The following is a 25,048-nucleotide window of genomic DNA, read 5'->3' as shown; positions in this document are numbered from 1 at the left end:
CATTGTTAGCTTGTTCATAGACTGCAGACTGTTAAGCCGTTTCTAAATATTCAAGTATGCGAGTTCGTACTCGCGTTGTCAGGACTTTGTGAGTTAACACGGGAGACCTAACTTCCCGGACTTTTTAAAAAAAAAATCTTTTTATATCATGAATACTACTAGAAGATTGCTCCACTCTTTGCTTGATCTCTACTTTCCTTTATTTGCTGTTTCTACCTTTTAAAAATGTGACTTGACCTAGAGAGCTCTGCACAACAATTCCAGTGTGGATGGACTGTTGTGCATTTCCTGTCCTGTGCGCAAATGGCAAATACAAATCTTGAATCTTGACAGAGGTTTTTAATAGTATTCCATCTTAACTTTCACGATTTAGCCAGTGAATGGCTCTCAACCTACCCAACCGCACACCAACTGTGACAATTTCTAACAGACCTTTATATCAAAGACATATTGATTTTATTTCAGCTGCATCTCTTTAGATAAATTCCTGCTCTGCTTCTAGAAAGAAACACATGTAAAACCTTAGCTTGTGCTATATTTTTTCTTACTTGGTTCCTTACTAAGTCTACTTATTTCTGACTTGGTAATTTGTGCTACTCTTATTGTATTGATCAACAAAACTGGACAGTTAATACAGGAAATTCATTAAACTGTAAAAAACAAACAAACAAACAAAACGTTTACATCCTTCCAACCAAGAGAACGATACTAATTTACTAATACTAATCCTCAAGTTTAGCAGGTTAACAACAGTCAGCATGATGCAGTTTTATTGAACATACAAAAGTGAACATCAACACATGAACACACAGCCAAATATAATCATCAAAGTGCTGTTTCCAAAAACAACAGAAACACGATGCAAAACCAAAGCAGATAGAAACAAACTGATGGCAATGATTAGTGTCGTTTGATTAAAATGGAAATGTGGTACATCTTTAAATACATACTGTCTGCTGATTGGATTCACATAACAACACAACAAATGAGGAGCAAAAGGAAGCGAGCATTTAAAACCAATCAAAACAAATTAAATCAAATATACAAAGAACGAAACGTGTTCACATGTTCGCAGTGGCCAAGCTTGAAATCAGTGCAAACAGCAGAAAGTGACAAAATTCAAAACTAACATCCCGTGACTCAACAGCACATTCACAGTTGACAATAACACGGACACATTTGTCTTGAAATTATAAAGCAAAAATCTCTTTTTTAAAAATATTCCCTTCATACCTTAATATTTCCTCTGTAAATACAGACAAAGAGTCCGTGTGAAAATGACCTGGGTGTACTTACATACTTTTACAGCTGTAACAACTATGTTTGTGTCTCTGTCTGAGTGGACTTTGGACATTAGACAAATGGTTACAAAGTCGCGTTAAGCTTCTTATTAAGATCATTTCTTTTTAACTTATTTTGCGATTTCACTAAACTTTGTGAAGCAGGAGGAATGTAACTGCAGTCTTTCATTTAAAATCTGAATAAAGGACACAAAGTAAATCCTCGAAAAGCCTTTTAGTCATCAGGACTGGATGTGTCCTGGCAAACCCCGAAATTCCAGGTTGACAGAAATGATAGTGAAATGATATCCTTCCTTTGTATTCTCAAATATATTTAACAAGACTTTGCACGTCTTTAGAAAACAAATGATCTGAAGAACCCTTGCACTTCTTTAAAAACATTAGAAGCAGTTAAAGGCTTTAGCAGCAACAATCTGCAAAGATGAGAGACACACTGAGCCTTCGTTAAGGTTATTATTGCTTTATATCAGCTGGAGAAGAAATGTTCTGGCTTATAAAAAAGAAGAAATCAAATGTGTCTCCTTGTACGCCTCTGAACTGCCCTCAGAGCAGCTGGTACTTTCTGAAAGACCCAGTCCCCACTTACACTTATTCATCTGCAGAGTGCACTGGATTCTCTTCAGTTTCTAAAAACCTTGAAAGACACTTCACTTTCATTTTCATTTTTGTGAGTGGATGAAGTTGCAGGAAGGCAAATCTTTCAGTTAGCACAGTTGATAAGAGGAGATTGTGTTGGTGTGGCCAAAGTGTTTCCTCTGTTTTCAATTTGGTCTCGCTTCATGTCCGACTTGGCTGACACGGCTGCTGAGTTTCAGCTGCAGACCCGCTCTCATCCCAGTGATGACCATTCAAAGGTCAGAAACAGAAGCTGCTGCACAGCGTGAGCGGTCAAACAGGGACTTCTTCTTAGAGACTCCAGGTTTAGAAATGTTTCATCATATTACATATAAAGAGGAGGAAAACAGCATTCCTGCCTTTATCCAAATGTTTTACCTTTTTAAAGCTTAATTTGAGGAAAGAAAAACTTTCTTTTGTATATTTCCAAAACTGCTCTGAGGAGCCAGACTTGAAGAACTTTCCCTCGGTCGAGTGGATTTCACGAGGTTTTTGAAGAGGGTTCTAACTTGTTTTTGATCTATAAACATTTTCAGCAGATCAGCGAAGTTTAACTTCCTGTGTGTTTTAAAGTAATGTTACATGACTGCACCCAGATAAAGGGGACTTCATTTCATGTTTCAGATTGATTTGGCACAAACATGTTTTCTTTGAAACCCATAACAACCCAAGTTCACTGCAGCTCCCATTGGTCTGCTCCATTACACTTACACACCTAGTTTAATGTACAGTTACTTTATGCAGACCCAGAGTCTGTTAAGACTTTCTCACCTCGCTCTAATGCAAACAAGTTAAGCTTCCTTGAATATAAAGCTGTTAATTTTAAAACGGTCCATAGCGACATCCTGTGGATCAGCCAGAATTCCCTGCACCTCTAACTGAAATTTATTTATTAACCTTTATTTAACCAGGAAGATCCCATTGAGATTAAAAACCTCTTTTTCAAGGGAGACCTGGCCAAGATAGGAAATGTAACTGGAAAAAAAAACCACACAAACTTAAACTAGGAATGAAGTGAGAAATTATTTAAAACACAAATATGGCTCGTTGCTGGACTTTAAAATAATAGATTTAAGATTGAGCAATCAAACGCTGCCTCAAACAAACGTTTCATCTCTGTTGAGGATTCAAACTAACAGCAGCTGCTGTGGGATTTGAGCTGGATGAGAGACAAAGCAGAGAAACTGCAAAGTGACTTCCAGCTGCCGTCTGTGCTCAGTTCATCCAGGCGTAGGCATACAGGCCGTTCTTCCTCCACAGATCACACTGAGGAGAGGTGTAGTTACTGTCCACCTCAAGGATGTCGGACAAGAAAGCAATGGCTGATGGGTACTCGGACCACTTTGTCTCCACCTTACCTGCAAGGAGTAAAGAGAAACAGTGTAACTTGAAGGCACAAAAGTATCAAGGCGGGAGCTGGACGAGGTCAAATCCCCTCGTCCAGCACACAGTCTAGTGTACAGTATGTTTTCCTTTTTAAATCTGCATCTGGCCAGTTCCTTATCCTTTTTGGCTGCCTCTGAAAGTGATATGCAAAAAGGAAATTAGTGGAGTCAACGTGTGTCCCGCTCCCTTTGTAGCCATCTGTCACCACTGTTGTATCAGCCACTCTTGTGAGGGTGTGCTTGGGTCTCAGTAGTGGACGTTATATCCATCAGAATTTCAGATGAACCCACATCTCTGTGTGTCCGACCATTTACTGTCCACCAGTGTGCTAAGGGGTGAGCGATATAACCTCAAAATCATGTCAATATCTGGAGAAAACGTGTGATAACAACTGATGATATAGAAAAAGAAAATACTCGAAGCTCTCCTTTACCATCATATAACTGGATCCATCATTTCAACCCAGCATTTGCTCTTCGTGTCATATGGAGTGCGACTAGCAAGTGAATTAGTTTGAGTCATTTTTTAACTTTTCAGTCACCACCTGCTTGTGTCTCCCACCTTTGGTGAGAACAGTTTTCATGGATATTTTTCAAAGCGTTGTGCTTTGCTGGAGGTTGTTGGAGTAGCTTCGGTTTTACTAAATCAATCATTGGACACGTGGTATGACACGCCTGGGTTTTTCTTGTTGTAGTCCACACTGAAAAATATAAACACATGGTGTGCTTGTAGCAATGATGTGACAATATGACACTTTCATGTAAAATTGTGCACAATATGATACGGCACAGTCTGCAGCACACGCACACAGCCGATGGGTAAAAGCCATGTGCTGGCAATCAGCCACAAACAGGCTTTAACCCTTCAAAGCAAGCAAGTGGATCAGCTACACAAAATCTCACCACCTTACATTTGTTACAAAACGGCAAACTATCGACGGAGTCCAAAATCTTTGGGAGCCAGCCTCAAATTGCCAGTAATGCAGTTTCATTTTCAGCATTGGAGGCTGCTGCTTAATAAAGACACGCCGTGATGACATGAATTTCAATGTACAAAGGCAAAGAAAAAAAAAAAACACGTCACACTAATACACTGAGTCATCAAATGAGAAATCCAAGCTAGTTCCTTATGAGCCCTTCATAAGGCTAAAAGTCTTTTACATCACATTTTTCGATGGATGAGGATTGTTTCTGCTGAATTTGTTCAAAGTACCTCCTGAGCTATAAGTTAACTCACAGGTACTCTGAACAAAGGAACATCAGCAAGCTCCGAGCACTGCTTAACAAAGGGCACAGAGGTCAGCTGATAGAGATGTGCAGAAGGAGAAACACCATTTAGTGTTAGGAACCTGCTTTTATCTCGGATGCTAAGAGCAACCCTATTCTCTTATTGTTCTCTTCTGCTCCTTAGAGGAATTTTAGGGGTCATTTTCTGGTCCTGAGTGGCAGCAGTGAGATGGGCGAGCAGCACAAACACTGATGTGTAATACAAATACAAAAAGACGGGTTCTTGCCATCATCACATCACATCTGATAAAGTAGGGTTTGCTCACTTTGATTTTTTTTAAAACACAAAGTGTAGCACCTCAGTTAACTGTTTTTATTCCTCTTCTTCTGATTGGCTGCACCTCGCAAACAGAAGGTTTAGGCAGGTGGCATTTTGTTCATTCTCAAGCACAGAGATATCTGAACTTGTCTATTAGCCTGAAGTTTTGGCTCACAGCAATTACTTGCAAAGACTTATTTGAAGCCCTGAATCCACTATTTTAACTCCACACACACAATAACTTCTCTTATCTATGATTTACAAACAGCCCTCACCTGTTTTGGCAAAGCTGACGAGATTGCGTGTGATGAGATCCTGAAAGCGCCGGTCCTTATCGGAGAGAGGTTTCCCTAAAATGAACTCCAGCCCTCCAAAGAACGCCACGGCATCCAGACAGTGGAAGGAGAAGCGGCTGGGGAATGGCAGCAGGTCGCTGGACGTGTTGACAGGTCCGGATGGCGTGTGCCTCACCACGTAGCGATACACCGGACTTTTGAGAGCAGCTGAGAAATGGTTACAAAAGAGCTTATTAGACTGTCAAAAATGACAAAAAACCAAATGTATCCTGCTGTAAATGTTCCACTTTCTATCTTCATAAACACAAAAGAAAACAAATCCTGCAGTTGCAGCATCAATGCCTCTTTATTAATTGTTGTTATTAAAATTACTCTTGTCACCTGAAGAAAAAGAATCTTCAACCAAATGTCAAATGTGAAAAACACTTTTGACATTTGTTTCAAACACTTACGACAAAAGAAACTTTGAATTACGCAAGCATTGCTGACATTACACAGGTGGAAGCGACCTCACATCTTTTTTATGATTTCTTTGCTTCCACAGTGTCAGAAAACTGAAAATGTCTGCAATAGTCTCTTGAAGCCAAAGGCAAAGTCACCACATTCTTTTTACCATCATTCCTCAATATAATGAGAAATAAATGTACCAACACACTAAAGCGAATACGAGTGGAATGTTTGAGTCGTGGACTTTAAAAGTAACTTAAATGGAAAAATAGTTTTAGATTACCCATCTGTCCTCTGGCTTATTAATTAATTGGGCCTTTGTTGAAGCGACTCTAGTTTGGATTTATATTTTAATGCTTGACATTCACGAATACGATCAAACGTTTAGTGCGCAAGTCTGGGGGGGAGTTTTCACTGGAGTGTTCAAATTACACATTTTTTGGGAGATTATTTTAGCAGCAATTCGATGTGTCTGCAAAACCTCTGATGCAAGTCAGCGAGGATGGAAGACCAGCTGGATAGAAGTTCCCTCCAGAGATCCGAACTATATGCAAAAAAAGTTGATCTTTGACATCCAATGACATCTCATACTTTTTGTTCTTTCTCGACACTCATGACAGGATGAAATAAAAAGCTTAGCTACACTGTTGCTGATCCCTCACTTGTGAAATCTTGGGGCAGCAGTCCAAACCTTCCTGAAAAGCAGCAAAGATTTAAAACAGCTGGAACTGTGAAATATTCATGTTTTTAAAGCTAAAACTTCAAATTGCCTGCATGTGACACATTTAGGGGCTAAAGTTAAGTTCTTGTACTCCAGTTTCCTCCCTTAATCCAAAGACGTGCATGTTAGCTTAACTAGCTAACAAGGCTGTGAGAGTGAACGGCCATCTGTGAAGGACCCAGCTTCTCACCCTGTGACATCCTAGACAGAAGTGTCATTCATCACTTCAGAGATCATGTCTCCACTGCTCTACAGTCCAGTGGCGTTACACCCCGTAACGTAAGGCTTAGACGCAGTTGCTCAGCATAGGAAACCCATTCCATGAACTGTTCTTCAGCTAATCTGACGAGCACATGAAGTTTGGAGGTCTGTAGTGATTGGCTCTGCAGAAAGTTAACAACCTCTGCACATCCACTCGAAGATTTCATGTGGTCTTCCACTGTGTTATAATACCACTAAAGGTTGACTGGAAATTTCCTGACTGGGCTTATTGCACAGGTGGTGTATTATCGTGGTACCATGCACGGGTGTATGCACCTGTGGCCACGGAGGTGATTAGACCACCTGAACCTTCAGGGATTTGGTTGGGTGACTGAATACTTTTGGCAAATTAGGGCGTGTGAAAATTGTTGGAAAATAAGTATATAGCAACAAAAAATGTTAATATGCAATGAAAGTGTAATGTGAGTACATACAGTCGGTATATTTCTGTTCTAAGAAACATAAAACCTACCTAACTGTGTTTTTTTGGTGTTACGTACATTTTTAGAGTCAAATGTTATTTGAAAAGCTTTTTTCTATTATTTCAGCCACAAGCAATGTTTCATTTCTTGCTGAAACCAACATGTAGGTTCCTTTTGAATCTCCCATTTATCAGTCATTTCGAGCCCAGATTGACTGTGACTCAGCGAGAGATGAAAAAAAAGACAAAAAAACAAACAAAAAAAACCAAGCTGCACAAGATAAAAAACCCAATGAAGCAAGTGGAAGAAAAATCACCCAGGATGCCCTGCAGTCGCCTCACACAACAGCTAAATGTCACTTTACTCAGAGTTTCACCGCTGACACCAAACCTACACGAAGCACAATGGTGCCACACTGCAAAGGAAGGAAGGGGGCTTGCTACTGTGAAAAGAAAACGACTTGTAACATATATTTGTGTTACATTATACTAATATGTCGGAGATCACTTCACTTTTGGTATCAGCAGAGAAAAACACTCAGCTTTTGTCGCTCTCACTAAGAACCAATAAATATATCAGAAAGTATTATAAAGTAAAGATTACAAAGCAAAGAAACAAAGAAAGCAAATAACTTCTGTTCTCAGATACTTTTACTGTAATATTTAGATTTTCTTCTACTCAACTACATGTCAGAGTAGGGTTGCTCTGGGTGATGGATCAATATTATCAATATGAGGTACTGTATATGTTACACTTTGATAAAGTTTAATATAGCCACATCTTTGCTTCTAAATGAATGTGTGTGGGGATCCATCATCATCATCTCCAAACTAGAATAAATGAAAAGACAGTGTGCTGCAAGAGGGCAGCTACCAGGGCCATGGCCAAGACTAAAGCTGAGCACTGCAGCCAAGGAAAGGTAGACAGCTTTTACTTCCTCTGCCTCTTACAATAAGGGTATAAACCAGTATGCTGACTAAGCGTGCTGACTGAATCTTGACTGATGTGGTGATTGGTTAGAGCAGTGGTTCCCAAACTTTTTTTGCTGGGCCCCCCTTTGTTTTACAGAAAAATGTTTGCCCCCCCCCGCGTCCGTGATTTAAACAGCCCAGCGCTGCTCCCGACGAAGGGAAAACCAATTCTGCAGGGAGACCTACCTCGGCACTTGTGCAGGTGAAGCCAAAGGGAAGATTTGCTTCACCATATTTTCTAGTCTTTGGCTTAGAATGAAGTTGGTTTGGAAACATATTCAGCGATGCTTCATCTCCTGCTTTGCGTTTCTGTAGGCGCCTGTGCTAGCAGTGTCCAAGCGTTTTGTCCCCCCCCCCCCCCCCTTTCATCCTGCACCCCCCCTGCCATGGCTCTGCACCCCCCCTAGGGGGCGGGCCCCACACTTTGGGAAGGTCTGGGTTAGAGAGACTCAACTCTAATCCCCCACATATACTGGTTAGAGTGGAGACAAAGTGAAGCCTAAGATGGAAATTGGGTGTTGTGAAATAACAATTCAGTCAGAAATTGGTCAAACTTTATTCAACCAGTTGCAGTAACCATGGTGAGGCCTCCACTTCAAAACACTTAGATGATCCACCCTGCTGGTTTTCCAGCTGCCACTTAATCATCACTGAGCACTGCACATCTGGGTTAAAGCTCTTATTATGGGAGAACCTATTATCAATTTTATTATTATAATCATGATATTATTCAGTGATCCATGAGTTTACCTGCAGCCCTCTGGGCCAGGTCGTTGTTGGGACAGGTGACCCTGATGTCAGACACCATGGTGGTATAGGACCTCTCTGGGCAGCGGTCTTTGGTTGGACACCAGGCTGAAGATGGATACAGCCGCAACGCCTCCTTGACGAGACCGTCGCCGAATGACTTAAGTTTAGCTGAGAGGAAAACGACACAGACATATACAGTCCACACATAATATGTTATCATGTGAAGTGCTTACACAGATTTTCCTGTTTAAACTCAGTTTCAGTCCCTGGCATCATACGTCAGTGAGCAGGATGCAATCAAACAGAACAGTGGCCTGAACTATGAAACTGGATTTGGGCTTAGTGAGGTAAAGCCTAGTTTTCAGTGTCAAGAGCGTGGTTGACTTCTTAATGGGCTACACTGTCATGGTACTTTATAGAGCACACCTAACCTTATTTTCTAAAATCTTTTTCCTCCACGCTAATAATTTTACCTGATCAGGTAAAAAATATACAGTAAAAAAACCTTGAATGTTAAGCACATGGCAACAGTAAGGAGGAAGAACTCCTTTTTAACAAGTAGAGACAGTAGAAAGCCTGGGTCTGCTTTAAGGCCCAATATCTTACTAATATTTTAGGAAATTTCTTTCAGTCTGTTTGTTCTTTGCCTATCCTGACAACCTTTCATGTGATCATGTGATTCACATCTTTTAGATGTGTTGCTAGGAAACCCAGAGTGTAAGTGAGACTGACCTTGTTTGAATGAATGATTCTCATATTTAGGATAAAGGTTCTGTTACCAGTGTTTCCCTGAAGCCCCAGTCACACAGACCTAGAGAGGGGGCGTGGCTAATCACTACGCAAAATTCTGTATTCCATGAGTAGCTGCTGGAGACGCCCAGCAGTAGCAAGGTGAAATGGATTCCTGAGAAGTATACGATGCTCAACATTTCCTTGGTTGCAGGTTGCAGCCATAGGGTACTCTATGGCAGCGGGCCCCAACCTTTTTTGCGCCACGGACCGGTTTAATGTCAGACAATATTTTCACAGACCGGCCATTAAGGTGCAACAAAATACAACAAAATAAAATGATATGACCGAGACAAAAACTGTGGTATTTTGTAAATATAATAATAAACGCGAATTCACTGTGTAATTGTGTAACTTTATTAGCAGCGTCCTCCTGAAATGCGCCAACAACACTGAGAGTAACATCCTCCTCTCTGCACCTTAATGCTCTCTGGTCGCTATGGTAACGCGTAAATATTTCTTTCAAAACAAGACACACAGCTTCATCACGGGAAAAGACCCTGAAAACCATAAATTTCACACCGGAGCCTCAACTCTTGCGGCCCGGTACCAAATGACTCACGGACCGGTACCAGACTGTGTCCCGGGGGTTGGGGACCGCTGCTCTATGGTGCAACCAATACACACACACAGGCATGTTTATTGGGCCATGTTTGTAAAGATATTGATTCATTAATGATTCAAATATTCTCAATCAAATTCCCAAGCCTCCTGTGACTTCATTCAACCATCACTACAAACTACAAAGCACTAACCCTGATTTTGGTCTAATTCCCTGAAGCCAAGTGGCTACAATCTCTGAGAGAATCCTTGATCGTACCACTCTGACCAAGTGGACAGACTTGTCATGTGTTGCTGTTGGTAAACTCACACTCTCCATCTCTTTGTGTTCTCATCAGTCTGCTGTCACAAAAGCACCGAAATGACCCGATCTAGCTTTCCAAGTCAGTTGGACAGATATCTGATTTAAATATGTTTTAAATCAGCGATCGTGGCTCAAGAGTTGGGAGTTCGCCTTGTAATCGGAAGGTTGCCGGTTCGAGCCCCGGCTTGGACAGTCTCGGTCGTTGTGTCCTTGGGCAAGACACTTCACCCGTTGCCTACTGGTGGTGGTCAGAGGGCCAGGTGGCGCCAGTGTCCGGCGGCCTCACCTCTGTCAGTGCGCCCCAGGGTGGCTGTGGCTACAATGTAGCTGCTATCACCAATGGGTGGATGACTGGTTGTGTAAAGCGCTTTGGGGTCCTTAGGGACTAGAAAAGCGCTATACAAATACAGGCCATGTACCATTTTACCATAGCAGTCATTTCTTCCAGCACAGTGGCTCCATGGTTGCTTGCATGCGATAAATTTAGAAGACGTCTACAAAAAAAAACCTGGGTTACACCCCCTTTAAAGCCGTTACCTGTTACGAACCACGTGTAGTCCCCCCAGGTCCACTCGGAGATGTTTGTAGATGGAGGACTGTGGAGGAAACACAGCACTGAAGTGGAGACTCATCTCAGCACAAGCTGAATGTGGAGAAACGGAAGCAGGTGAACTCACGCGAAGTCAGCCTCTTGCTCTGTTGTTCCGACAAGGAAAGGGACGTCACTGTGCTCTCCTTTCTTCTCCCACAGCTCAAAAGGGGGCGCTTTGAGGACGTAGCCGTCCACTACTGCAACCGGGCCGATGGATTTCCCTTTGGTGGGGAGGTCAGTCATCTCATCTGCTGCCCAGGAGGGGTACTCCTGCCATGGGATGGCCTAGGAATACATGCTTGTTGTTTTTAGCATAAGATTCAAGACGAAGGAAACAAACTTATATTCATCTTAATGGTTCTTTTGGACAGGAGAGGAGCACAATGTATGTAAAGACGACTGGTCCACAGTGAGTTTAGGTTTCGCTTTCATAAAACACGACTATTTTTTAATTTGTATTTAACAGAATTACGGGGTAAAATAAGACGGAAACTGCTCTTTTTCCAGTCTCCGGAGTGGCATCTTGAATCACTTACTTTGACATTTTAAAAACCTAATAACAGTAACCTGCAGTCTGATGACTGTCACAGTTTTAAAAGTTCAGCTGTCATCATCATTTCATGACATACATTATTCATAATTCCTCCCGGGGTCATCGTCATGTTGAAATGAAGCTCTTCATGTACCTACAGGTTCTCTTCTCATCAGAGGATCCTCAGTTTAATGAAGCTCAGTGGTGTTTGAGGGAAAGCTGCCTGTAATCATGGCTGCAAATTATATTTAGTGTCCCATTTATTCATCAACTGCATAGGAAAATTAGAGATGTCCAGGTCTTTTGGCACCTGGACGTGACATTATGAGCCATCAAAATGAAAAATGTAATTTTAATTTTGATCAAAATGTCAGAACCGTTTGGATAGATGAGCTACGAATGAGGTATTTCCTGATATCTTTAGACATTAAGGAGAATATTACAGAAATTAACGTTTTTCTGTTATTAGATTTTTTATTACTGTGATAGCTTCGTTGCCTTTCACAGATTTTTTACAGCAAGGCTCTCCAGTTAGGATGGATTGTCTGCCTCCTCCTCCCCCTACCTGCAGGACCTGTCCGATAGAGAGGCGCCTCAGGCAGGCCAGATCTCCGCAGCCCGTCTTATTCAGGAACGCCAGGTTGTCCACCTCGGCTTGTTCCAGGGTCGCATTGTAAATGTACGAGCCGCTCATGTCCACTGCTGCATGAAAGAGACCCTTGGCTAATGGTGACATCATCAGGGTCCACACTGACGTTCCACCTTTAGGAGAGCAAAGTACAAAAATGGGAGCAGCAGCTGGTTGCAGGTGATGGAGCGGTTCTACTGGTTTGCCTTATTATTAAATACATAGACAACATAGCAAGCACCTGCACGTTCAAACTCTCCCAAAAGATGTGAAGTGTACACTTATGTTTTCAGGACTTTTAGGAGCAAGTAATTATCTTTCATGTGGTTGTGGAAGAATTTTGGCCCACTCTTGTTTACAGATCGCTTCAGTTCATTGAGGTTTGTGGCATTCTGCAGTTCTTATTAGGTTCTGTGATAGCATTTCCATCAGGCTGCACTGCAAAAGGCATTTTGAAATTTCTGGTATGAACATAGTCATAAATTGCTGATTTGTGCATCTGCACCATTCACACACAGATTGGTGCATATACCGTATGTTTCGGACCATAAGGTGCACCGGATTATAACCTAATCTCATATTGTGGATGGATTATCTCAGTTGTTCTCCTCACTGAAGTTTGGTCCGTTTACAGCATCCTAACCATTGGGAACCCTCACGTTAACTTTTATCGAGTCGAAAGAGTTAACGTTCCACCTCCACTGTGTTTATGTTATGCTAACATAGCTGTGTCGCTAGCGATCACGTAGCACATCCTTATATACCAGCTAGCCCAACTTCAGTGACCCTACAAACGTCACTGCTGTTTAGTTTTCTGTCTTCATTTATGTTGGAAGTGATAGCAGAGCTGTACGTTTGAATTTTTTCAGAAATCTCTCAGTCAGAACATGCTATATCATGTTTAGGTGGAAACCAGCGAGCTAACTTCCTGCTAACTTCTAACTCCGTTAAATGCCTGGATGTTAAACTTAATTGTTACACCTGGTAAAGCAGCAACGCTGATGATTTTATTAAAGATGAAAGAATTTAGACAGTTTTTAACTCTCAGTGATGCTGCAGGGTTCGTTTGACTTTGGGCCCTGAAGAAGATGGAGTTTAGGACACTGATTACTCCGCGAGGCACCTGACGATGCTCCAACAATCCATCAAGCGCAGTGTTGCCAACTTAGCGACTTTGTCGCTATATTTAGCGAGTTTTCAGACCCCCTTAGCGACTTTTTTTCTAAAACGCAACTAGCGACAAATCTGGCGACTTTTAGGACAACCAATAGCGATTTTCCTTCCTGAGGAGTTGGCAACACTGATCAAGCGGTGCGGCTTCGTAGCTTACCAAAGTCGCACTAAAACATTTTTGACAGATTTTTGAGCGCCGTGTAGCACATAAAATCAGTTCGAGGTCAGTAAGCACAACCAGAATTCATACATAAGGCACTCTGTAGATTATTGAGAAAATTAAAGGATTTTAAGTGCGCCTTATAGTGCGGAAAATACGTTACCGCAGTTAGTAAATTGTTCTAGAGCTCTTGTTCAGTGGTTTGCTGCCGTTTTCCCTTCTAAAAAGGCCATTTTGTTCAATATTTTTCTAATTCTTCTGTCACAAACTTCGTGAAGCCAACTGAGTCTGAAGTGTAGCTCTTTGGTGTTCTACAGTTTCTCTGAGCTTTGGCAGAGGGTTTGACCCAGGGATAAATTTGCTGGGGTGCTAAGACTCTGACACTGGTAACATCCGCCTGAATACTCCAAACCAGTAAACTGCCACAGCTTCTGTTTTTATAGATACTTTAGCAATGATCAGTTAATCAAGGGCATTTCATTAGCATCACCTAGCTGCCAGTTAGCCTCTTCAATCAAATTTAAGCAGTGACCATGTACTTCCACAGGACTCTAATGTCTACCACTGCAGACGGTTTGATTATCGCCCTGTTTAAATGATATGGTCATAAGGTATACAAAGTATACTTGCTACTGCCATTAATACAATATAATACTGTGGAAAACACTGACGCCACACCCATCTCTTTTTATCAGTTTTTTGTTTTTACTTCAAATGACAGTTTTCTTTATGTCAGTATACACTGCGTTCATTCGCAGTACAATACTGACCAAAATACTACCAGCACATCAGTGCTTAACATGATTTGTCTTTTAAATAACTGTTATACGACTCTGGCAGTGTCTTTAATGCTTCTGTAGATTTGATCAAATCGCTGTAACTGCTTTGGGCATTCACTATAAATAACTTTAATGTGCACATTCTCTACTAGCAAGTGAGTTACTGCTGTAACTGTAGTGAGTGTTATATTTTATAATCACAACACCACATGACAGATCTAATCTGTGTTCCTGTTAATATATTTTATCTCTTCTTTTAATTAGATCGAATCTTTTCTAGGACACAGACATAAAACATTCAATCCTTTAGGGTAAGTTTGAGACTGCATGTGTCACAGCATGTCCCGATGACACTTTTAATGATTTTTTTAAATACTGTTTATACCTGAGCTCTGTCCAAATATGGTAACTTTGCCAGGATCTCCTCCAAACACACGGATGTTCTTCTGAACCCACTTCAGAGCTGCGATCTGATCCAGGAAGCCATAATTCCCTGCAGAGGAGGGAAGGGGAGAGTTGAGAAGAGATCGATTAGTCAGGTTTTGATGCAGCCTTTTTTCTGATGTCCTATTTTCTCAATCAGAAACCAGCTTTCTGTGGTGTTCTGGCAGCATGAACTAAATTTAACTCATCTCAAGCTGAGGGAGCGAGGAAATGGGGCAGGGGATGATTACAACTATTAAAAATGAGCAGTGATAGTGAAGAGGACAGAGAGGAGGCTCTGGAATGCCGAAAAGGAGTCGTGTGCCCTGCCATCACACCATCGTGTCACGCAAGGCTCTGTCACATCAAGGTCACAGTGGGCTTATTCGGGTTGCGTAACAGAAATGACCCACTTGACTCACAGCGCAAAAATGCAAACAAGCAGGAGGAAGCCTAGGAAAGAGCTCCATTTATAAAGATCGCATTAGCATTCATTAAGTATACACATCTTAATGGAAGGCTATGGACTTCTCAGCATTCCCTCTAACTGGGAGCACAATGTAAACACCATAAATATTAAAAGGGTCGGTTTAAGTGGTAAATGGCTTGTAAGAAAATACACTACAGCCATTAGAACTTCTTTAACTCCACACGATGCACTGCAGCGACCTAACAGAAGCCGTTAAAAGCTCCCTGCAAGTGTCACTACTTCTGAAACTCCACGACGCTAATTTGGGTCTTTAACTGAGCATGTAAAAAGGTTTGTTTGTTCAAATTCGGCTGCATTTTATTCCACTTTATTTGTTTAGTAAATGGCTCACGGTTCACCTCTGAGGGAACCAAACAATAATGAGAACGGGCCTGAAGACGGAGCGCAAGCTGTGTCTCGGTTCCACATCGCATGCCAGCTGCGTACGCTAACCGTGCGGTCGATGGTGACAGGGAAAGGCTTTGTAGTTTAGAGGCTGTTAGCCAGACTGTGTGAGCGATGGAGTGGTTTTAAAACGTCATTAGTAAGCACAGACAGCAGAGTGAATGAGGTGAAAGTACCACTCTGACCAAGTGGACAGACTTGTCATGTGTTGCTGTTGGTAAACTCACACTCTCCATCTCTTTGTGTTCTCATCAGTCTGCTGTCACAAAAGCACCGAAATGACCCGATCTAGCTTTCCAAGTCAGTCGGACAGATATCTGATTTAAATATGTTGATTCGTATAATCTATCACGCATCATATTTCAGTGTTACCTCAAAATTCTAATATTCAGATCTTTGTTACGTGTTATAAATACCCAACGTTTGGTCATCTCACTGCAGGCTTCTCAATTCAGTTTTATTTATATAGCGCCGAATCACAACAGTTACTTCAAGCCACTTTGCGAGGCAAAGACAGTACAATGATACACGTTCCATTTTTATAGTTTCAGATTATATTTAAAGTCGATGAATAATTATCAGCTACACCTTTATATTCTACTCTTGGTCTCCTTAAGTTACTTTGACAGGTCAAATAATTTTTACTCATCTTAAACTGGAGATTTGTGCATTTTGAAAATACTGGAATAAGCTCGTATTTTCAGGCTCATTTATCAAATATGGAGTTTTGGGCTGCGAAAAGAAAACATGACCACTTATACCTAGAACTGCAGAGGATGTCATCTTTACCCCACAGAAATTATTGCAAAACCATTACTATGGCATGCTGGGTTGCCTAGCAACACGCCCGTTTACACAACAACACAAGGCTGCTCTTCCTTTCACAGCTAGCAACAGCTGATTGATAAATGAATTTAAGGCAGCGTAGCTAGGTAAAATATGAATAATTAATGCCGGGCTGAGGATGCAGAGCAGAGCGGGCAGTGTGTGACCAAGCGTGTGGAAAACCAAGCAGGTTGCTGTCTGTACAGAGCAGCAGGGGAACGTAGCTAAACTGAGCAGGGAGCCCAGACTGTGGAGAACTGATATGATGCTTAAAAACGAAGTGAAATCCACAGCCCGGTAGCCAAGGTTTCAGGACTGTGCGGAGCGCTCAGGCAGAGGTGGACAAGATAATGAACTTGGACTGATCTACTATTACAATATTTTTTTAACCTCTGGGTGGTCTTGGGTCGATTTGTGCCATTTTTCATTGTTCGTATACACGCCATTTGCACTGTGTTGAACGGAATATAGCCAACTTTTCCAAAAAAAAGTCTGGTTACATATATTTCAAAATTCCAGTCTGACTCCCTTAAATTAGCTTCAGTGGCTGAGCTACAGATAAACTTACACTATTGGTCCTAGTGGTCGATTTGTGCCCCATTGAAACCCATTATAAACGCTATTTCCCATTCCACGGTCATTACAACCAAATAATGGGCCATCTTCCGAATGTTGGTGGTACTCGGGAGTCCGGGCCTTGGAATTGTATCTTTTGGGAAATATTTGATTTCTTTGTTTTTTGGGGCTAAAAAAACAGTGCGGCCATGTGACGAAACCGGGATATAAAGGGTTAAAATCCGCGAAATGTAATTAAAACTTGATATGAATATTTCAAGGAGAAGTAGGTCTAAAAGATTGGCTAATTTAAAGTGGAAAAAAATATTAATATATAGATATTTTATGGCACTTTTCATGGCGTGGTCGATTTGTGGCTCTAAGCCCAATAGTGTATGCATTTTTCTAGGACCCCCCAGAGGTTAAATGCATTTCTATGATTTTGTATTGAGCTGCAAGGTCGAGTTTAAAATTTAGGCAATAGCTGTTCAGTCTATTTCACAGCAGTCTGTTTTTATACCGTCTATATTTCAGTGCAAATAATGCCAAACTTAATTTTCAACTTTTCATAAAGTTCTTCTTCTGTAAGAACTACATTTTTTCAGAAGTGTTAGCTGTTGTGTTATCACTTTATTCTAATGTCACTGTACTGGGCTGCGACCCAGTACTTGTATTTCTGACTTTACAATTTGATATATTGTTCATAGTTTTGGTTTCCTTTAGTTCTTAGTGATTATAGTCCTTCCTCTCTTTGTGTTTATCTTCGCCTGTGTTAGTCTCTGTTCCCGTGTCTACTCTGTACTTTTCCCGTGTCCCACGACTGCGTATTGTGTCGTGTTTCCTGTTTTACTTTGAAGGTCTGTGTCTTATGTCAGTGTATTCTGTTTTGCTTCCTCCCTGTGTCGTAATGTTTATGGAGGATCAGCTGTGTCTCCCTCCTGTACGCCATTTCCTCGTTTCTCTCTGTGTATATATAGTTTGTGTTACCCCCGGATTACCTCTGCTCTCCATCCCGTTTCCAGGTTTTCAAGTTTCTTGTTTCTAGTTTCAGGTGTTATTCCATGCTTAGTTTTTCCCAGTTTAGGTTTTCTTAGCTTTCCCTGTTCCACCTGTTTGTAGTTTGGTAGCAGCCAAAATAAAGACTCACTTTTTGTCATTATCCGTTCTGGTCTCCGTTTGCCTGCACTTGGGTCCACGCTCCGCTCATATCCCGACAATTTGCCTCGCAGATCGTGACATCTAATCTGTGTCGTAGCTTCATTTTAGGTCATTGATATTACAGATCATTGAAAAAACTAATAAAAGGTATGAAAAGCCAGTGGGCGGGGCTTGTGCGCTGACATAATTGTGGTGCTGAGATCTCTGTCACTGACAACATACAGAGGCAAACGTAGGAAAAGCTTGTTTAGTGTGAAGCCTTTAGGCTCACAGGGGAGAGTTGTATGCACAGTGACCTCATTATTTGAGACATTAATCATGTCAAAATCCATTGCAACAGGTTACATAAGGGTCAGAAAATTGGAAGAGTTGAACAGGTCTCCTTTAACCTTTCCTGATATCTAACAAATGTCTTACAGAACATGTATATTCATTAGCTTGTTTCAGCTAAGGCTTCAGGCTACAAATATCATGCAGCCAGTTGTTTGCAGGCTGCAGTAAAACACTCCACATTCGTCCTGCTGTGCATCACCGACTAACCTGAGGTGTTTCTTGGAGAACCTTCTCTCAGCATCTGTAGGGCGAGAAAGCCAAAGGCATTGAGTCTGTAGTTGAAGCTGACGTAAACCACTTTTGTGTCGGCGGCGAGCTTCTCCGTAGGCGAGTATCCCTTCTCTCCTCCGCTGAGCATGTGCAGGTATCCTCCGTGGATCCACACCATGACGGGAAGCTTGGCGTCAGGCTGCAGGGTGGGGGTCCAAACGTTGATGAACAGGCAGTCCTCCTGGCCCATCACCTTCCCCGTGCTCGACAAGGGCCTCACCTGAGGACACATGCTGCGAAAGTGGCCCGCATCGATAACCCCACTCTTGCATACCGGTTCAACTGGAGGAGCCCAGCGCAGGCCACCAACAGGTGGAGCAGCGTAGGACATGCCTTTAAAGGAGTAGGCTCCATTTTTCTACAAAGAAAAGATTAAAACTGTCAGAGCATACTTGTTGTACTTTCCTGAAGATCTGAGTTTTGGAGGAGGATCCCAGGACCCACTGCACTGTGGTGGATTTTTGTGTGATATGTATAACTATGTAACTATATACACAGGGCTCTAGAGTGCGACCAATTTGGTCACAAATGTGACCAAATTTTTCAGTGGTGCGACTAAAAAAAAACATTTGGTTGCACCTGTGCGACCAAATGTTCGGGTAGCAAAAAAAAAAAAAAAAAATCTGCAACCTTCCTTGTGGTCAACAACAGACACACATTATGCCCCTATCGTGGACTAAACCAATCAGAGATAGTAAGGGGCGGGACCTCTCTGATTGGCCGTGGTCCAGTTGAAAGTGCAGGTGGAAGTGGGAGGTGAGTAGCTTGAATAAAGCGATATCAATTCATTAAATCCTGAATCGACTTTTAAATATAACTGTGTTTTGCCAGAAACGCCAGATTCTCAGATTAAAGCTCACAAAACTATTTCAACAACAAACAGCAAATGAGAGCAGGTACACGGACTCCACACGAAGACGTAAACACAGAGCGGACCCGACGCATCAGAATCAACTTTGTCTTTTGGCCCGTAGACGGACACGCTGTCGGAGCTTAGCGATCCTGATGCGTCCGGTCCGCGCTGTGATTACGTCTTTTTGCGCTGATTCTGAGCTGCAGGTTTTGTCTCTCCAGCCAAAATTCACCGAGCCAGCAGCAAAAGAAGCAGCAAACTGCGCTTCACATTTGATCAATGTCGTCATGAATTTTGCTGTTTTGCTTCCACGACTATTAAAATCACACTTCATGCACAGCTAGCTCTCTCTCTATCTCTCTCTGTACTTCAAGAACAGTTTCCCGTCTCCAATCTCTGTTTTCTGTATTATTCATTTGCTTATTACCCACCAGTCTACCGTTGTTTACAGCGCTGTGGCTGCTGTCTTTTTCTTTTCTTTTTTTCACTTAAATGACCTCGGACAAGAAAGCCTATTTTTTTCTATTATTCAATACTGAAGAAATTTAAACTTTATGTGCAGAACATTGTAGAATCTTTTTAAGGTTATCTGCTATAAAAAGCCAGACCAGGAAAATCTCCTTCATGTTTTTCTGTGTTTTATTCTCAGTTACTTTCACACAAAGGCATCTGCTGTGATGTTCACAATTCTGATGAAGTCAGTGCTGATAAATGATCAGAATTATAATATTTCTGACTGTCTGAGGCTAAGTTGAATCGAATCGGGACTTTGAAAACCGGAATCGAATGGATTATAGAAATCAGTGATGATACCCAGCCCTAGTGAGCAGCCTAGGCACGACAGAAGTGGATGTAGCTGTAATAGGAAAAGAACTATTGCTAACTTTTCTGTTAAGTTAAGGCCTGATCCTTCTGAAATTCATAGCCAGTGCTCTGACACGGTGTCATCAATCTTTGAATGCTGAAAAAGCACAGTGTATCCAGAAAAACACATTATATTATATAAATTATTATAAAATTTGTGTGCGCCTAACTTTTGTGCCGGTAAGCCTAACTTTTTAAAGTTAGGCGTACCGGTACGCCCATGGCAAAAAGTTAGTCTAGAGCCCTGATACACTATATATCTATGTGCACTGAACATATATATTTTAACTTTCATGTAGAGTCTTAAGAGCAATACATTTTGCTTCACCAAGGTTTATTAAGGTTTTACAGTAACAGGGCAGTTGATGTTGTTGAGAGTTCGCCTGAATAACTCACTCTCCAGCTAACTAACCTTCTCTAATACACACTCAACGTCTTTCATGCAGCACAACCAAAACATTAACAATGTAACAGAGATCCTGAACACATCACAATAAAATATCATACGATATAATCACACACACACACACACACACACACACACACACACACACACACACACACTTTGAACCCACACTGAAGTGGTTTTATATATGAGAAAGCATGTAACCTATGTAGTTATAAGATTATATGTTATAAGATTGTGCCACTTGCTGTGTAAGATTTAATAATTAGGATTAATGTGTGATGTTTGACCGTGTCATACCTATTGTGATAAGCCAGAGCAAGGGGTAGTCAGAGTCCTGACTGGCCTTTGGCCAAGACCTTGGCCGCTACCTGACCCCTGCAGCTGTGTTTGGATGGGTGGGAAAGTTACCCAGCAGCAGGGGGCGGGGATACTGGTCCCTATATATTAGATGACCAGAGGACACCCCCAGCTCGTTTTTCCCCTCTGCTGTTTCTCTCTGTCCGTCTCTGTGTTGCTCTTTTGTCTGTGCTTAAGGCTGTACACCCCGGGGTTTTGCTTTGCTTGCTTTCTGCTATGTATTCTCTTGCTAAATGTCTGTATGTATTTTTCCTGCTGTTCATATGATTCATTGTTTTAAACTCTGTTCCAAGAATTCTACTCTTTTCCAGAGCATCTTTTTAACTCATTCACTGCCAGCCATTGGCAGTGAATGAGTTAAACCCATTGACTCATTCACTGCAATTGACGGCTATAGACGTCAATGGCAGTGAATGAGTTAAGTGTCTTGATTTTAATTGGATCTAAAAGGGTTGGATCTCCACATCGTTGGTGGGAGAAGGTTATCAGGATGGCTTCAAAATTTGCAGGGTCTGAGACCCGGTTCTGGATTTCACCCCAATACTCGAAGCTGATCCGGGTGCTGTTGTCTAGAATATAGACGTCTGTGTGTCCCTGACCCACCATCAAACAGTCAGGCTGATGTTCCTTTACTGCTTTTAAGCAGTTTATTAAACAAACTTCTTCTTTTTTTTTTGAGAAACATAAAAAAATACTCAGTGTGCGAAAATGATCATTAAAAATAACTGAATGTAAATAAACTGAGCTGAGCGCTGACTGCATGAAACTCATCCTGCAGCAGCCAGCTCGTGTTCACAGAAAAAAAGACACAAATTCGATCACGAGCTCTACTTTGTTATTTCTGCAGATGAAGCACAAATCTTGTGTGTTGCAGCATCCTGGGGAAGTGAAAGCAAGGCTAAGCTCGGTTAACGATTACATTTGGTACAGGATTACAGTTACAGACTTCAGGAAATGAGGGTTAAATGAATTAAAAAGTAGTTTTTGAAAAGTGGTTGCAATACATTTTAGATCTGATATTATGAAGAGTACAAACTCACATATCTTCCTCTAAAGTCGCCACAGTCAGTTGACACCTGGGCGAGTCCCGGTGGCAGCGTCTGGGCTATGTAACCCAGGTAGGCGGCCAGAGCGAGCAGAGCGAGCACGCCGAGGCAGATGAGGAAGATGCAGCGTTTGGACAGGACCAGGAAGGGGCTGATGTAGTGTCTGTGACGCACATACTGCACCTCCTCCTCATCCTCCTCCTGTACCAAGTAGCGGTACTCGGTCCTCTCTGGAACCTCGAATGCATCCTCATTCATCTTCACTCTGGGTCAGGAAACGGAAAATGATAATGACTTCACCTCAGACCAGATCAGATCTCGTCTGCATGAGGGGGACACGGGAATTATGGTCCGTCCAAAATGCATGTTTACAGGTTAGACATCACCAAAACACACTCCTCACACATCAGGAAGATTTCTATCTGATGCTTCCAGCACCACAGTCACTGGGATGATATTAGTCATGTAATGAGCAGTGCCTGCTGTATAACAAATATGTGCTTTAGTTCTCCACAAAAAATAAAGAGCAGCTTGATCAGAAGCCTTTAATTGAGTTTCGCTCAAAACCAGCTGTTGTATATCTTCTATATAAAGTAGCTCCGGTCCAGCTGACCCAACATCTCTGCAGAGAACTTCTGAAACATTCTTCCAGGCTTTTGTCAAGCTCTTGATTTAGAACCTGATTACGAAGTTACCCATCGGGGTGGATGACATTCTTAGCTTTAAAAACCATTTCTAAACTTTTTGTTTATACCCTCACTCTCACTGCCTCATAAACAAGCTGAAGCCTCCATTTATGGCTCTAAAAATGAGACTCCCATGTAAAAATACCCGACTATAAAGCACTACAGAGAAAGTTTACAGCCTGCTACAAAAATACAAACTGTTTATTCTGTTCACAGCAGCTGTAAACGAGGTAAACGAGGTCATTGAACTGGAACTCGCTGTTTGTGCTGCTGGTGCCCGTTGGAGCCTTTTAATGTAATTATCAGACTGATCTGCTGTGTGGTACAGACAACCCAAGACATCTGTACTTCGGTTGTGGTCAGTGTTTTATTAGTCTGTCACTCAGCACTTACAGTATTCAAGCACAGTTTATGGCTGGAGCTTGCTAATCAGGGTAGTTAACATTCAATTCCATTCAATTTTATTTATATTTTAGCGCCAAATCACAACAAAAGTCGCCTCAAGGCATGAATCGATAACTTGGCAGTCCATGCTTTCATCCAATTAAGACTCCAAATAACTGAAAAAAATAAAAACACACATGAAGGGTGGAGCTTAAAACTTGGAAGCCAGAAACAAATGAGTGATGTCACAGTGGCCCCAATCCTTCTTTTATGTACAGTCTATGCATACATCAGGGTCAGCAGCTGTGCTACAGAGGGAACAGCTGATTTTACTGATATGCAGTGTGAATTGTGGCACCTTGTGTATTGTTCTTTGTGTCTCGCTGCGAATTCTAACCAATCTGTTCAGTTTACCTCAGGACCAGCTGTACAACGTTCCCTCCACATTCCCCCCATTCCACATTTGTTCCCACCAGTTTACAAAATAACAAGAAACATCAGGAAGAAATGTGCCGATGAACAGAACTACTTCTACACAAACTCCAAAATGACCAACAGACAGAACAGACAGCAGCTGGAGTTGACTGAAATGCAGAATACAGACTGCTCAAATCAAAAATAAGATTTTATATCCATCAAAACTTTGTTATCGCCGGTATTTTTCATACGTTCAAATAATGAGAAGAACTTCTACTTTGTGACAGGCTTCTAGTAACAACAGTCTAGTAAGTGCCTAAAGACACGATAACAACTTGGTTTGACTGGTTGAAGTGAAAATGAGTGAAAAAGCAGCCAATTCCCAAAGAAACACGCGAAAGCCTCGAGAACTACTGCTGAACATTAAACAAACACGAAACAGAAGAATATGAAGACATGAGGAGCGGCTGTCCGACACCACCGCAGACGTGTGCCGAAAATACAAACACACAAAACGGGAAAACGAAAAAAACTGTGCGGGAACAATAACCGGACGTACCAGCAATAAATCAGAGCTGCCAACAGGTTACAGCGACTTCAACATGTAGGCTCAGCGTTTCAGCTGCTCGGGTCACAGATTTCTCTCACAATTAACCCAAAAAGAAGACGAGAAGCTAAAAGAGCGAAATCGTTTTGTCTGACGTTAATATGCTGTCAGCGCTTTTCGCCACAATGCACTTTTCCCTCAGCTGCAAACAAGTTGTTCAAATGTTATAAACAACTTGTTGGGCTGAAATCTGTCAAACTTGTTTCTCAGGATTAAGCCTCAAACAACATTCGTGTCACAGGTTAGATCCTGCAATCAGTTTTCAGCAGTGACTTTTATGCATCCCTGTTTTTTTTAATCCGGGTACAAAGTGTCACAGTGACATAAATAACGCATAAAAACAAAACCCTTTATGGCAGTCGATGACTTTTGGGCATAACACCGTTCCTGCCCTCAATCTAAACTTCCTCTCGCTCGACAGATTTATTACTAACGCCTCAGATAACTGCAGAAGAAATTAACATTGCAGTTTCTTAACTTACCATGTCCTATAAACTGCCAAAGAACGCAAGAAAGCACAAACTCTCCAAAAACCTCAACAGTTGACGCGTTTAGTTCTCCAGTGGGCGGAGCGCGGACATGCATGGACATTTAAAGGGACACGAAACTTAGAATATACGGGAAAATAAATAAATAAATGAATAAATAAAATGATTTAAAAATCGGCCCTGATTAGCTAATCACAATGGTTAAACTAACATACACCCCAAACTCCGTCTGTGGATTTCCACATCATCACACAGGTGTTTGTTAA

General features: G+C 41.7%; 1 protein-coding gene across 2 annotated transcripts; it reads right to left on the bottom strand.

Moving 5' to 3' along the window:
• Window positions 1-753: 753 nt before the first annotated feature.
• LOC309706940 (para-nitrobenzyl esterase) lies at window positions 754-24,867 on the bottom strand. Of its 2 annotated transcripts, none has more exons than XM_082533948.1 (10): window positions 24,777-24,867; window positions 22,195-22,465; window positions 18,609-19,029; window positions 14,619-14,726; window positions 12,059-12,255; window positions 11,047-11,246; window positions 10,907-10,965; window positions 8,716-8,883; window positions 5,123-5,350; window positions 754-3,274 (listed from the first exon to the last, which is right to left on the bottom strand). In XM_082533948.1, the coding sequence occupies exons 2-10, from the start codon at window positions 22,456-22,458 to the stop codon at window positions 3,132-3,134; spliced, it is 1,788 nt and encodes a 595-aa protein (XP_082390074.1). In that variant the 5' UTR covers window positions 22,459-22,465; window positions 24,777-24,867; the 3' UTR covers window positions 754-3,131. The 2 variants fall into 2 exon arrangements, with proteins under 2 accessions (XP_082390074.1, XP_082390075.1); XM_082533949.1 differs by lacking the exon at window positions 24,777-24,867 and adding an exon at window positions 24,247-24,349.
• Between the last annotated feature and the right edge of the window lie 181 nt (window positions 24,868-25,048).

Source organism: Aulonocara stuartgranti (genome assembly GCF_965226115.1).
Source record: "Aulonocara stuartgranti genome assembly, chromosome: 1".
Classification (NCBI taxonomy): Eukaryota; Metazoa; Chordata; class Actinopteri; order Cichliformes; family Cichlidae; genus Aulonocara; species Aulonocara stuartgranti.
This window is presented reverse-complemented; position numbering and strand designations above follow the sequence as displayed.